Source organism: Aquarana catesbeiana, linkage group LG12, assembly GCF_042186555.1.
Source record: "Aquarana catesbeiana isolate 2022-GZ linkage group LG12, ASM4218655v1, whole genome shotgun sequence".
NCBI lineage: Eukaryota > Metazoa > Chordata > Amphibia > Anura > Ranidae > Aquarana > Aquarana catesbeiana.
Window position 1 is genome coordinate 209,879,688 of NC_133335.1, and position 15,562 is coordinate 209,895,249.

The 15,562-nt window shown below is 45.5% G+C and overlaps 1 protein-coding gene across 2 annotated transcripts in view; it reads right to left on the reverse strand.

The window, feature by feature from the left end:
* LOC141113484 (protein MTSS 1-like) overlaps nt 1-15,562 on the reverse strand; it is a 209,954-nt gene that overhangs the window by 78,319 nt on the left and 116,073 nt on the right. For both annotated transcript variants that reach the window (XM_073606616.1, XM_073606615.1), the window contains exon 4: nt 2,357-2,441. In XM_073606616.1, coding sequence (XP_073462717.1) covers nt 2,357-2,441 — 85 coding nt within the window. The remainder of the gene's footprint in view (nt 1-2,356; nt 2,442-15,562) is intronic.

Below are 15,562 nucleotides of genomic sequence, written 5' to 3' on the forward strand. Positions count from 1 at the left end.
GACACTAGTTCTGGTGACAACCAGGGATTCCCTTGCTTTGGAGGGAGTTCCTCTCATTTCCTGTTGTGGCTATTGGATGGGAAGTGAAGGAAAATCTCCCCAATTAGACAGAGATGGCAAAAAACAAACAAAAATAAACCTGACCGGGGATAAAACCCTCCCTTACTTAAAAAAAAGTTGCCTTCAGTTCTACTTTAATTTAGGACCTTGTACAGAATACAATAGCACAGAAGCACATTGTGCACCATTGTCACTTATCTGCACGCTTGATTAGGTAGCCTCACCCCCCCCCCCCCCCCCCCCTGCCTGGCTCAGTGGCCCAGCAATGTGCGCCATGAATCAGATACTTCAACTAACATTTAAAGCGATTGTAAACCCTCGCTTTTTTTTTTTACTAAAAATAACAAACATGCTTATACTTATCTGCTCCTCTAAAATCTGATGTATAGTAAAATGGCCCTTTGTTTAGAAAATTTGGAGACCCCTAAGCTGGAGAGATAATTTCCCTTTAAATCAACTGACAGATCTATATGATATCTTGGATGTCGCTTTTAGGTAACACATTGACGATTGGCTCAAAATCTACTATTTTTTTTATGGCCTCTTTCACACGGGGCAGATCAGTCATGATCCGCCCCGTGAACATCCGCTTGCTCAGCGGGGATAGCTCCGCCGATCCCCGCTGAGCAGGAAGATGACAGGTGCATCGCTGCACACTGTGCAGCGACGGACCTGTCAGAGCGCCGCTCTCCCCTATGGGGGGATCGGATGATGACGGTCCGTAGTGTCCGTCGTCATCCGATCCGATCCGAAAACGGAGGAAAAAGTAGGTTTTTCCTCCGTTACACTTTTCGGATCGGAGCGGGTCGGATGTCAGCGGACATGTCACCCGACGCTCCATAGGGATGACTGTATGTCCGTTTTTCATCCGAAAACGGATGGATGAAAAACGGACATACGGATCATCCGTGTGAAAGAGGCCTAAAGCAGACATAGAAATCAAATGAGAAATTTTAGGGGGTTTAGTGAAGCACTAGAGCTGCCCGATTCTGGCCAAAATGAGAATCGCGATTTTTTTTGCCTAGAATAAAAAGATCACAATTTTCTCACGATTCTCGCGACGTAAAATCTTTCACATTATACAAAAAAAAAAATGGGCTAACTTTACTGGTTATTTTTTTTTTTTTTTTTTTAATTCATTAAAGAAATTTTTTCCAAAGAAATTGCATTTGAAAGACCGCTGTGCAAATACAGTGCGACATAAAATATTGCAACAACCACCATTTTATTCTCTAGGGTGTCTACTAAAAAGTAGATATAATGTTTGGGGGTTCTAAGTAATTTTCTAGCAAAAAAAAAAAATGATTTTAACTTGGAACCAACAAATGTCAGAAAAAGGTTTAGGCCTCTTTCACACGGCCGATCCGTTCAGGTCCGCCTGTCAGTTTTTTAGGCGGACCTGAACGGACACTCCATGGAGGTCTATGGAGCGTCGGATGTCAGCGGTGACATGTCCGCTGACATCCGACCCGCTCCGATCCGAAAAAGTGTGACGGAGGAAAAACCTACTTTTCCATCTGTCTGCGGATCGGGTGACGACGGACTCTACGGTCCGTCATCATCCGATCCCCCATAGTGGAGAGCGGCGATCTGACAGGTCCGTCGCTGCACAGTGTGCAGAGACAGACCTGTCATCTGCCAACTCAGCGGGGATCCACGGAGCGATCCCCCGCTGAGCAGAGCGGGCTCCGTACACGGACACGTCCGTGTGAAGGAGCCCTTAGTGTTTAAGTGGTTAAACTTTTTTCACTTACACACAAAGTCTATTCCATTGACAAATTGTTACAATGTTTATACTTAAGTTCAACTGATAAAGAATGTTTTGATTCTTGGCAGACTGCCTGTTTTTTCTCTTCCTTTCTTTTGAGGGCTGTGGCTTCAGAAGAGCAGAGAGAATTCTTTGCATACCCTGTTTCCCCGAAAATAAGACCTAGCATGATTGTCGGTGATGGCTGCAATATAAGCCCTACCCCCCAAATGAGCCCTACCCTGTTTCCCCAAAAATAAGCCCTACCCTAAAAATAAGACCTACAAGGACTTTAACTAGGGCTTATTTGGGTGGTATGGCTTATATTGCAGCCATCACCGACAATCACGCTAGGTCTTATTTTCGGGGAAACAGGGTAGAAAGAATTGTGAAACACTTTAGTCAAGATCACAATAACGATTCTTGACAATTAATTGTGCAGCTCTATGAAGCACAGGACATTTCTGTATACAGGTAATAAAGTGACAGCTCTATCCAGAAGGAAAACCGCCGACCGTTCCGGAGGTCATACACAGATCAGACACTTACGCTGTGAGATGCTTTAGCCGGGACTCGATGTTGCGATGTCTCATACACATCCTAGTAAGGGCTGAGCCAATCTCTTTTGTTGCTCCTGAAATATAGGACAAAAAAAAAAGACACACTGTTACTGTATCCCATATTCTTTTCATAAGAGCATAACAAAGGATTCACACAATTCTAGGTGTCATTTATTAATATAATAAGTATAAGGTGTCTTCTAATGGAATTATTTTTCCATTTTAGATGCTTGCCTTGGGTTCAGCATTAAAGCACAACTGAAATTCATACATGTAAACAGTTTTTTTTCTGTTAAAGTGTTACTAAACCCACAACAGTAAAATTAGTCTGTATAATGGCAGTAAAGCATGCTTGTTATACTCACTGTGCAACCTAAGGGGGTAGTACCTCCGCATTGTATAAAAAGGCAAATGAAAACGCCTCCTACAAGCTTTAACTAGACACTGATAGAAGTCACAAGGACTGCTATATACTGCTGATGAGAAAAGAAATGTAGCAGATATTTACTAAAATAATTGCATTTCCATGTTAGGTGTAGTACTGTGGGAGACCAGATATAGTGAATGCAGGGTCCTGGGTTTAGGAAGACTTTAAAGTGGATGTCCATGGAAAAACTAAAATCCCTGCATCTATAGACACCACGGATCTAACACCAACCTCTCTATCCCTGTAAAGAAATGAGTATACATACCTTTTTGGAAGCCGATCTGACCCGCTCCGACCCGATCTCCAGCGGCGGAAGCTCTGCAAAGGACATGGAGGACAACGGCTGCGAAATGCATGGGAAGTGACGTCACCCATAGAGTTACTATGGGGCTTCCGTTGTCCTCCGTCTCCTCTGCACCCGTCTACACAGAGAAGCAGACAGCTGGGATTGGGTCGGAGCGGGTCAGATCGGCTTCTAAAAAGGTATGTATACTCATTTTTTTCTTTACAGGGATAGAGAGGTTAGTGTTAGATCCGTCGTGTATAGATGCAGGGATTTTTGTTTTTGCATGGACTTCCACTTTAAAGTATTCCTAAACCCAGGAGCCTGCATTCACTGTATCTGGTCTCCCACAGTACACAGAACATGGAAATGCAATTATTTTAGTAAATATCTGCTAAATTTCTTTTCTCAACGGCAGTATACAGCAGTCCTTGTGACTTCTATCAGTGTCTGGTTAAAGCTTGTAGGAGGCGTTTTCATTTGCCTTTTTATACAATGCGGAGGATTACCCCCCTTAGGTTCCACAGTGAGTATAACAAGCATATTTGCTTGCATATTTACTGCATACACAGACTGATTTTACTGTTGTGGGTTTTTGTTGCTTGATTTTTATTTATATTTATTTTTATATGGACTTCCACTTTAAGAAGTCTTGTGATTCAGACACCTCTGCCAGAAAATACTGACAGATCCCAAGACTTTAACATAGAGAAGCAGGGGTAAAGATGACAAGCCCAAAGTATTCACAATTAAAGTCAGCAATAGCAGCATCCACATTTCCATTCTGAGGTTTCAATTCAAGGGCTGGAATCTATTTTATAACCGTGTATTACAACATCAAAGTTGTATTTTTCAAGCAGCTTTCTTACATTTTAAATATGTACACATAATGCAGGTAGCAGGAGCTTTGACCACATGACAGTTCATCCTTGATGTTACCTGCTGCCGGTATGTGAAGCCACCACCATAACTTACAATGGTTGTCCATGAAAAAAGCGGTTAGTGGTTGGATGAGCTTTAGTCCAGCAGTTTGAACACTAGTGGGATGCCTTGCTACAGATTCCCTTTAAAAAGTGAACCTTTCACAAAGAAATCACGCTGAGCTTATAATAAAATATACATAGAGGTGACCTTTGGTAAAAAACAACTAGGGGGGGATTTGCTAAAACTGGGAAGTGCAAAATCTGGTGCAGCTGTGCATGGTAGCCAACCAGCTTCTAACTTCAGCTTGTTCAAATGAACTTTGATAAAAAAACTGGAAGCTGATTTCTATGCAGAGCTGCACCAGATTTTGCACACCCCAGTTTTAGTAAATCTACCCCAATGCCAAAAAATCCAGAGATACAGGCAGCTGAATTTTTGATGTATATTTTCACTGTTATTAGAGAAGTTGGACTTGGTCTACCCCTCCTTCCCCCTGATCCTATTGGTCCTTGGCTGAAGAGGTCACCAAATTAGGTTTGGTCTGCTCATCCCTCCTCCAAAGTCTTGCTTTTGGTCCTTCGTTGAAGAAGTGGCCAAGTTGAGCTTGTCCTTCCCCTCTCTCTCTTGAGCCTAACAGGCCTTGGCTGAAGAAGTGGCCAAGTTGAGCCTGGCCTTCTCCTCTTCAGCCTCACCATTTGTCTTCTAGTTAAGAAGTTGCAAAAGAAGGCTTGGTCCATTCATCTCTCCTATAGAACCTCACTATCAGTCCTTTGCTGAAGAAGTGGCCAGGTTGATCTTGGCCTTCCCTTTTATCCTGTTGAACCTTGCCATCGATCCTTGACTGAAGCAATGGCAAAATTGGGCCTAGCCTCCATCTCTTACCTGAGCCTCGCTTTTGTTCGTTAGCGCAGTCTTTTAAACCAGGGTGCCGTGGACACCCTAGGGGGCCTTTTGGGTTTATCAGGGGTTCCTTGGCAAAATGTCTGCAAATTGCTCCAATATGCCCAAAAATTGTTTTTTTGGCTACACAAAGCCACAAGTTTTTATTGTGCACCATTACATCCTTGGGCACCATATGGGCCATTTACCAGCTTCCCAACAACTGATTACATCAGAGGTGGATAGGGAGGATGACAACAGACACCTACGGACGTCCTTGTTTGCCCCTCTCCATTAGCACTAGGACCAAGCTAGTTGAATGAGGGAGAGAAACCGAGGGAGAAGAATAAATCACCTCTAATGTTGGATGTCCTACATGTGTAGGTGTTGCTGCAATATGTAGAAATATGTTTAGTTTTTTTTTTACACTTTAGAATGGGGTGCTGCGACTGAAAAAAGGTTGAGACACACTGCCGCCTTAGCTGAAGAAATCAACAAATAGGGCTTGGCCTGCTCGTTTCTCCTCAAAAGCCTCAATATTGGTCTTTGTCTGAAGAAGTGGCCAGGTAAGTGTTGGACTCCCCCTCTCTCCTCCTGAGCGAGCCTCTTTATTGGTCCTTAGATGAAGAAGTGGCCACATTTGTGTTGGATTTCTGCGCTCTTTCTGAGACCCATTTGTTTGGTCCTTGGCTAAAGAAGTGGCCACATTTGTGTTGGATTTCCCCTCTCTCCTGCTGAGCTTTGTTATTGGTCCTTGGCTGAAGACGTGGCCACGTTCGTGTTCGACTTCTGCTCTCTTCCTGAGCCTCACTATTTGTCCTTGGCTGAAAAAGTGGCCAGGTAGGTAATGGACTTCCCCTCTCTCCTCCTAAGCTTTGGTATTGACCCCTGGCTAAAGAAGTAGCCAGGTTAGTTTTGCTCTACTGCTCTCTTCCTGGGCCCCACTATTAGACCTTGGCTGAAGAAGCAGACAAGCCAGTCTTCACGTTAAAAATCAAAATATCCATAAAATTACAGCTGCTGAAATCTCTGGATGAACAGATCATTTTAACACGTGGTTTACACCAAAGCCAACAAATGCTTATATATTTTTATTTATCACATGACAGGTTCACTTTGAACTCTCTCACACTGGCTCTTGGGCCTGCCTGGTAAAAATGACAATTCTGCAGCAAACTTTCCCATAGTCAGACACACGAACAGATACAAAAGCTTTTTTGTCCCCGTTAGCTTTCATCTGAAATGGTCAAAAATAAAAGCAAGGCATGAACAGCAAACAAACAAAATAACAAATGGCTTGGCAGAGCGCATCTCAGTCAAAGCGGCCGGGCACTGTCCCAAGCAGCATCTGTTATTGTAATTTACCTGGGTGCGTTGCACAACCAAATGAGAGTAAAGCGAGTAATCCAAAATAAAGAGCACTTAATCTGCAAATCAATTTCATGTGCTGTCTCTATAAATCGCATGGGAGACAGAGGTCGCAGTATGACAATGTGCTCGTTTGTCTTATGGAAAAGTCCTAGCATGCCTGCAAACATGAAGCCGGTAGACCAGGAAATCTGCCTGTAAGGTGGCAGATGTGTCAGATGGGAGTTTACAGCGTATAACGCAGACACGTGTGAGGCCTAACCCAACCGTAGTAAAGATGTATACCAGGGCTGATGGCTCTGTGCAAACCATGATTTTGGAAAGGGGGATAAGGTACTGTGCTCAAACTACAAAAACTCAAGAATGTATGGCTATATTGGTCTCTGGAATATCATATAGGTACCAAAATCCCTTAGTGAGACAAAGACAGAATGATATGAATGGGACTCTTGAGGTACCAGAACCAATACTGAATGACAACTAGTAAGAATCAATATCAAATTTATTGAACCAGCTGCAGAATATGGGCATGCTACACACGTCCAAGAGAGTCTTCATTGTACACAGGATGTGGGACGTGTGTAGCACATCCACTCTCTCTGCATGTTTGCCAGGTGCGCATGCGTTGATGTGAAAACTATCCAATTGCATTGCGTGATAACGCACATGTAGGTGTCAATGGGCTCATATCGTTTTTCTGCCTTTTACACTAAACTGCAGTACACAGATGAGAACCAGCAACAAAGGAAAGAATAGGATTTCAACTTCATCGTGCAGCAGAATGCAAGAGTGTTGCTGCAAGGAAACGGAATCGGAAACGTGTGAATGGGCTCAAGAAGCGCAAAAAGGGAGAGAAAAGGAAGCGCCACCTAAGTGTAGAGATTAAAAGGTCATTTATTTCACAAGGATAAAAAAAAAAAAAAAAAAAACACTTACAGGAGGTAAGTTGGTATCAAGCTCAGCAAAGCAGAGGGGGGAGAGGGGCCTACCCTGGTCTGTCCTTTGGGTGTCATCCAGATCAGGTGCAGGTCCTCTGGGCATCCTGTGGCCACAAGGAAGCAAACCAGCGTGTAACGCGGGCGGAAATGGCGTCACCGCATGGAAGAGAACGGCAAGGGAGACAAGCAGGCTACATGTTCGGAGCTCTAGCTCTTTCTACAGACCATTTCCGCCCACGTTCCACGCTGGTTTGCTTCCTGGTGGCCAAAGGACCCCCAGAGGACCTGCACCTGATCTCTACGTCCCGTGGACGGCACGACACCCGAAGGATGGACCGGGGTAGCCCTCTCCCCCCTCTACTCTCCTTTGATGAGCTTGATACCAACTTACATCTTGTAAGTGTTTTTTTTTATCCTTGTGAAATAAATGGCCTTTTAATCCCTACACTTAGGTGGTGCCTCCTTTTCTCTCCCTTCTTGTCTTTATACAGAGCTGGCTATACGCTGAGGACAGCTGCCACCTCTAATTTTATGAACTTTACTAAAAACTGATTGATTGATTTACTATCCTTGCCATTTATTATGGGACTGTAATTATAATGCATACTCAGCAATTGACCTTGGGCCAGGAAAGCGGTCTCTTTTTCTCAAGAAACACAAAAGTCTGCAGCACCCATTACGGTGTCTGTCCTCCTGAACATTACCAGCAAGTTCAGGAATATTACCTGCAACTTATATATACTTATTGAGACAAAAATAAAAAAAGTGACATCCACAATCTTCACCAACCACCACTGAATCATGAGATGCAGGAAATTCCAGTCTCCTGTATTCAGCCCCCAGCATGACAACAGATTATATTTTAATATGAATTCACATAGTTTCCATGAAAAGGTTTTCTGACCCATCACCCTGATAATCTGCCACCGCCTCTGCAGTTTTGATTAGTAATCAATCAAAAATACTCTAAAACACCAACGCAACTGTTTTCCTTAACCACTTGAGTACCAGCTGGTAATACCCCTTCAATGCCAGGCCATTTTTTTTTTTTTTTTTTGAGACAGATGGGGCTTTTTTGTGTTATTAAACAACCACTGGGGTTTTATTTTTTTCACTATGTAAAGGAAAAAAACAGGAAAAAAAAAAAAAAGAGTCTCCTAACCATTTGGTGCCAGAACAATTTTTTGTCTTTGTCACATACATGTGAAAATCCAAATTTTTGTCTATAAAATTGCATAAACCCCCAGAATATTATATATTTTCTGAAAGCAAAGGCCCTGTAGAATAAAAAGGCGACAGTGGCAAATGTTTTTTCCACATGATATTCACGCAACTGTTTATTAAAAACACACATTTCCAGAAAAAAAATATAATAAAATTAATTTTAGCGCAAAACCACACCATATAATACTCATTTTTGGTTGAAATATAAAAGATGAGGTTGCATCGAGTAAATAGATATGCCATGTCTTAAAATTGTGTGCGCCCACGTTATCGCCAAACACTATGGTGCCCAAAAATCACCACAGGTGATGCTTTAAAAGCCATTGCAGCTCATCAATTTACTGTTACCTAGGAGCTCTTGTGCTAGAATTATTGTTCTCACTCGGACGTTCGCGGCGCTATGTCACACGTGAGGAGCGACTGAGGTTTATATACATGTGCGCACCCTGGGCTTGCGTTTGCGCAGGTATGCAGGGCAACGGGGGTTGTGTGATTGCTATCAGAAGGTGTTAATAAACCCCTATGTGATAGCATTTAGTAGATGACAGGTACTCTTTAGAGAGACATTAGGGTTCTAATAGATCCCAACGGATCCCCTTCACACCATCTAACCAAGCACAGATTGGCTTGGTTAGATGTGTCTCCTGGCTTGACTCTCCAGGAAATGGTGCATATGAAACTGGATATGACATCACTTCAGGTTTCATTGTATGTAAGATTGGGGCATGGATTTGCCTCAATCTCACTGCAGTCTCTCTCTCCCAGTCGGCGGATGTGTTCCTAGGCAGCGGTGGGCACGGGACAGTCCGGTAACCACGGGAGGAGGGAGGGGGCGCCGGCAGGAGGATAGGCACCGCACTGCCGGCTGTGTGAAAGTGACTTGCAGCTAAGGTGGTGCCGTATCATTTTCACTTTGAAGCCGGTCATACATAGTACGCCCAAAGACCTGAACTGATTATTTCCAGTAATACAACAAATAAAAGTAGTTCAACACCTGGAAAATGACCCCTTTATTAAAAGTACACAATTTTTTGGAAACAAGGAGACATGCTGGTATTGAGGTGGTTCAAATATGGAGCTTGGTAAAGGTGTGGTTGATCCTGCTGCTCTCTATCTCCCCCTTCTGTCCATGTCCCCAATTCAGCTAGGCATTTTGCAGAGCAGTGTTGGTAGCTTTGCACGTGCTCAGTTTTCAATAAGTTTCTATGCAGTACATTTCCTCCCTATCACATCTGAGCAGCCCATGCGACTACAGAGTCACACATGTGGGTGTATACACAGTGGTAAATGACAGCCCACTCCCTCCCTCCTCATTCCATGCCCTCTAACCAGCAGGGGGTGGGACATGACATGTAGATTAATGGTGGCTTTACCTCCCTCTTAAGCCAAGACACAAGCTGGAGGGATGTGACACGGCCTGTGACTGGCAGAAATCCACCCACACCGTGTTATTGACAAAAAATAATAAAGATTTGATTCCAAATATATTTTCTATACCAATTTAAAACAGTTTATTGATATTATTTATTTTGACTCTGTATTCTGTATTTTTGACCATGTGACCAGCAGCAGAGGACTAGAAGCTCCTCCTGCTTATGTTCCCTCCAGACAGGCTGGGAAAGAGCTGGGTCATGTGACAGCTGTATATCGATTAGGAAAAAATAGGATTTTTTAAAACAGCTTACCTGTAAAATCCTTTTCTTTCGAAGGACATCACGGGACACAGAGCCACAGTAATTACTGATGGGTTATATAGGTATCACTGGTGATTGGACACTGGCACACCCTATCAGGAAGTTCAACCCCCTATATAATCCCTCCCCCTTGCAGGGATACCTCAGTTTTGTAGCCAAGCAATATAGTGTATTAGAAGAGGGGTGGGACCTCTGTGTCCCGTGATGTCCTTCGAAAGAAAAGGATTTTACAGGTAAGCTGTTTTAAAAAATCCTATTTTCTTTCTCGAACATCACGGGACACAGAGCCACAGTAATTACTGATGGGATGTCCCAGAGCAATGCTACCTGAGGGGGGGGAACCACGACCAAGTAGGGTGCAATCAGACCTGAGGACCCTGTACTGCTGCCTGCAGCACACTACGCCCAAAGGCGATATCCTCATGCCTTCTCACATCCACCTGATAGAATCTGGTGAATGTATGAACTGAAGACCAGGTTGCGGCCTTGCAGATTTGAGCCATAGAGGCCCGGTGATGCACTGCCCAAGAAGCACCAATAGCCCTTGTGGAATGTGCCCTGATCTGAAACGGAGGAATCTTCTGTTTCAAACCGTAAGCTTGAATGATCAACTGTCGAATCCATTTAGAAATGGTAGCTTTTGACGCTGCCTGTCCTCTATTGGGACCCTCTGGCAGCACAAACAAAACATCCGTCTTGCGGATCTGAGTAGTTGCCCCTAGATAGGCCTTAACTGCTCTTACTACATCCAACGAATGTAGAGATCTCTCTTCCGGAGAACAGGGATCTGGAAAAAAGGAAGGTAGAACAATGTCTTGGTTTAAATGAAAATCAGAAACCACCTTCGGTAAAAAACTAGGATGAGGGCGTAGTACCACTCTATCCTTGTGTATAATCAAATAAGGCTCCTTACAGGAAAGAGCTGCTAATTCTGATACTCTTCTAGCAGAAGAGATGGCCACCAGAAAAATTAATTTCCTTGTCAACAAGACCAAAGGAATCTGACTTATTGGTTCAAAAGGCCGTTTCTGTAACACAGCCAGGACCAAATTCAAGTCCCAGGGGTTTAGGGGCGCTTTAACCGGAGGATTAAGACGCATCACCCCCTGCATAAAGTTTCGGACCAAAGAATGCGAAGCAAGTGGCCGCTGAAATAATACTGATAAAGCAGAGACCTGGCCCTTGATGGTACTCAAGGCCAGCTTCATCTCTAATCCCATCTGTAGAAAATCAAGGATTCTACCTATGACATATTTCCTGGGATGCCAACCTCTGGATTCACACCAGGTTATATAAGCTTTCCAGACTCTATGATAAATCATCCTGGAAGCTGGCTTCCTTGCATTAATCAAGGTAGATATGACAGGACCTGAGAGCCCACGACTCTTCAGAACGTGGGTCTCAATAGCCAAACCGTCAAATTTAGCGTTTGTAAGGCAGGATGGAACACTGGACCTTGAGATAACAGGTCTGGGCGTTCCGGTAGTGTCCACGGGGAACCTACCGTCATCCTTACTATTTCTGCATACCAAGTCCTTCTGGGCCAAGCGGGGGCCACCAGAAGTACCGACTTCCTTTCCTGCCTGATCCTGTGAAGGAGTCGTGGTAGTAGCAGAATAGGCGGGAATGCGTAAATCAGTGAGAACCGATGCCACGGAATCACCAACGCATCCGTCCCGCATGCAAGAGGATCTTTTGTCCTTGCCACAAATCTGTCTATCTTTTTGTTGAATCGGGATGCAAAGAGATCTACATCTGGAACCCCCCATCTTTGGCATATGGCCCAAAAGACGTCGGGATGCAGAGACCACTCCCCTGGAAGTAACTGCTGGCGACTTAGATAGTCCGCCTGCCAATTCTCTATTCCCGGGATGAAAACTGCCGATATGCATGGCACATGCATCTCTGCCCAGACTAAGATCTGGTTCACCTCTTTTTGAGCAGCTCGGCTCCGGGTGCCTCCCTGATGATTGACATAAGCCACTGCTGTGGCATTGTCGGACTGGATCCTGACCGGACAACCCTGTAGCCTGATAGTCCAGGCTTTTAGAGCTAGATGTATCGCCCGGATCTCCAGAATGTTGATGGGTAAGGTCCTCTCTGTCTTGGACCATACTCCTTGGACCGCAGCCTGTTCCAGAACTGCTCCCCAACCTGACAGACTGGCATCTGTTGTTACCACCGTCCAGGTAACCGGTAGAAAGGATTTCCCCTTCTGCAGGTTTTCGGGTATGAGCCACCAATTGAGGCTCTGACGCACCGCATGCGACAGGTGCATCGGAAAGTCTAATGCCTGAACCTTCTTGTTCCAGGTCGACAGAATACTGTGTTGCAGCATTCTTGAGTGAAACTGAGCATAGGGAACTGCTTCGAATGAAGACACCATCTTCCCTAGTAGCCTCATACAAAGGCGGACTGAGGGACCCTTCTTGGTCCTTACTGTCAGAATCAGCTCTCTCAAAGCAGTGATCTTTGCCTGGGGTAGAAATATTTTCTCCTGGCTTGTATGTATAATCAGACCTAAATATTCCAGTCTTCTTACTGGTTTTAGGAAAGACTTTTCTAAGTTGAGGATCCAACCCAGGTGTTCTAGATACCTGACCGTGGTCCTCAAGTTTCCATTCAAAGAGGCTACCGACCGGTCTATCAAGAGCAGGTCGTCTAGGTATGCTATGACAGCTATACCCTGAGCCCTTAATCTGGCCAGAGGAGGAGCCAAGATCTTTGTGAACACTCGAGGTGCAGTGGCTATCCCAAAGGGCAGAGCCATAAACTGGAAATGGCGCCCTCCTACCTCGATGCGCAGAAACTTCTGATGAGCAGGAAAAATGGGCACATGCAGATATGCATCTCTGATGTCTATTGATGCCAGAAATTCTCCTCCCTGCAGGGTGGGAACTACTGTTCGAATTGATTCCATGCGGAAGGATTGAATCCTTAGGAATCGGTTCAGATCCCTTAAGTCCAAAATGGGCCTGACATCCCCATTTGGCTTTTGGACCGTAAAAAGGTTGGAATAGAAGCCCAATCCCTGGTCCTTTGCGGGAACTATCATAATGACCTCCTGCGACAAAAGTCGCTCTAACGCTAGAAGGAGCGACTGCTTCTTCTCTGGGTCTCTGGGAACATTTGATCTGAGGAACCGAGGAGAAGGGAATTCCTGAAACTCCAGCTTGTACCCTAAGGTTACCGTGGAGACTACCCATCTGTCCTGGAAGTCCTCCTGCCAGAGCTCTGAGAATTGTCGCAGTCTTCCCCCCACTCGAGTGAGCGGGGGCGCCCCCTCATGCAGAGGTCTTAGTGTTTTGCCTAGTAGGCTTCTTTCCCCAGGACTTCTTTTGTCCCTGGGGTTGACTCTTGTCTCTGGACCCCGATGGAGGCGGCCGTCGAGACTGCCTGGAGGCTGAAGCCCCCGGCGCTGGGGAAAGAGTCCGTTTGAAAGAGGGACGCTTACTCTTCTTCTTGACAGGTAAGAGAGTGCTTTTCCCACAAGAGATTCTCTTGATATAGTTATCCAAGTCCTCTCCAAACAACCTTGCACCACGAAATGGAAACCCAGCCAGTAGCTTCTTACATGGTGCTTCGGCTGACCAATTTTTCAACCATAGGATTCTACGTATATGCACCAACCCCAGTGAAAGACGGGAGGTTTGCACGATAGAATCTCTAATGGCGTCAACCACAAAGCATAAGGCCGCTGGAAGGTTAGCAAACCCCTGGGCCTGCTGTTCAGGTAATACTTTGATGACCTGCTTAACATGGTCTCTTAAGTATTGACAGACTCCAATCGCTGCTATTGCAGGTTGGGCCACTGATCCTGCTAAGGAGAAAACATCCTTCAATAGGGATTCCATCCTTTTATCTACAGGATCCCTGAGCATTGTCTACAGGACAAGTCAGGCTATTATTTATGGAGGAAATGGCGGCATCAATAGCTGGTATTCCCCACATTTTAATAAACTTTTCTTCCATCGGATAAAGTGTTGAAAACTTTCTCGGCGGAAAAAAACGTTTGTCTGGGTGATCCCACTCAGAATAAATAAGCTTTTCAAGTAAAGTATGAACAGGAAAAGCATGTGCTGCTTGGAAAGGTTTCAGTGACCCCAAAGCAGAAGAGGATTCTTTAGCAGTTTCAGGTATGGGCAACTTAAATGTGGAGCGGACCAATCCAGTGAGGATCTGCACAAAGACTTTCTCCTCTTGGGAAGTCGCAGAGGGTCCCTCTCCACCTGAATCCTCCGAAGAGGAATCATCCATCCCATCCTGATCCTCTGAAAGGGATTCATCTCCTTTATCCCAGAGCTCCTCTGTCTGAGGGTCTTGGGGAACAGAGGAAGGCCTAGTGCGTTTTCTTCCACTGAGTGAAGACGTAATCACGGCCATTAATCTTTCCTCTAGACCATTAATGGTTGAGGAAAAAACCTCTTGTGTAATATATACAGGGGCTGAAGTGCCAGAAGCAGGTGTAGCCCCTGACCCCGATGGCTCTCCCTGGCTAGCCGTCCCTGGCCCATCTTTAGGGGGGAAGGATGCTGCCGACAGGGGGCCCTCAGAACCTGAACGAGATCCCCTAGTGTCTCTGGTTCCTGGGGTGCTTGAACCTCTTCTACCCATAGTGCAAAGCAACAAGGTGTGAGGTATACAAATGAACACTGTCCGCTGAGCGATGTAGTCTGGCTAAAAGCCTTGCTACCCAATGCTCAGTCTGGTGTTACTTCAGTAAATGCTGCCTAGGAGAATGCCTGTGTCCCACCTTACATGCGACCGTCAGCTCTGTGTCTCTCAGAAGGCTGAGTGCACCTGTACAGAGTGCCTTTAATAGCCTGCAGCTGGCCTGAGTGGGAGTCTAAACACTCTGTGCTGACATCCCGCCCCCTCCTCTACCGCCCCCCCCCCCCCCCCTTCGAGTTTTGAAAAAAAAACGAGCGCTTCCCGCACTGCCGACTCTCCTGTCATGCTCTGGAGAAAAGGCTGGGGATGGGGGGGGGGGGGGGGGAAGGAGGGAGACTGGTAACAAGATTTGCCTGAACGGCTATCTTCAGAGATGGTGGCCATTAGGCCACAGAGCCCGGGTGGTATAACCACTTTCTAGACCCCTGTGGCCCCTCTCTAGCCTGGGGGGGAACATTCAAACATGAGAAATCCCCCCATCCACCTTACCTGCTTGCAGCCTGCTTGATACGCTGGAACATACACAGCGATTACAACACCTGAGACAGACATTCAGCATGTGTAGGTTTGTGCTCTTGGCAGCCCCCGGTGGTCACAATAGGCATAGCATGCATTTACCTTAAAGGAGAAAAGCCACTAGAACTCAAAAATTCTGTGGAATCTCCTCTTACCTTATCCAGCCGCAGGGTGCCGTTTACACAGACCCAATCTTCACCTCTCACGGTGGGCTCCGTTTGAAAAAAAACCGTCAGAGACTGGGGCCCCCATCAGTAGGGGGATCCAACAG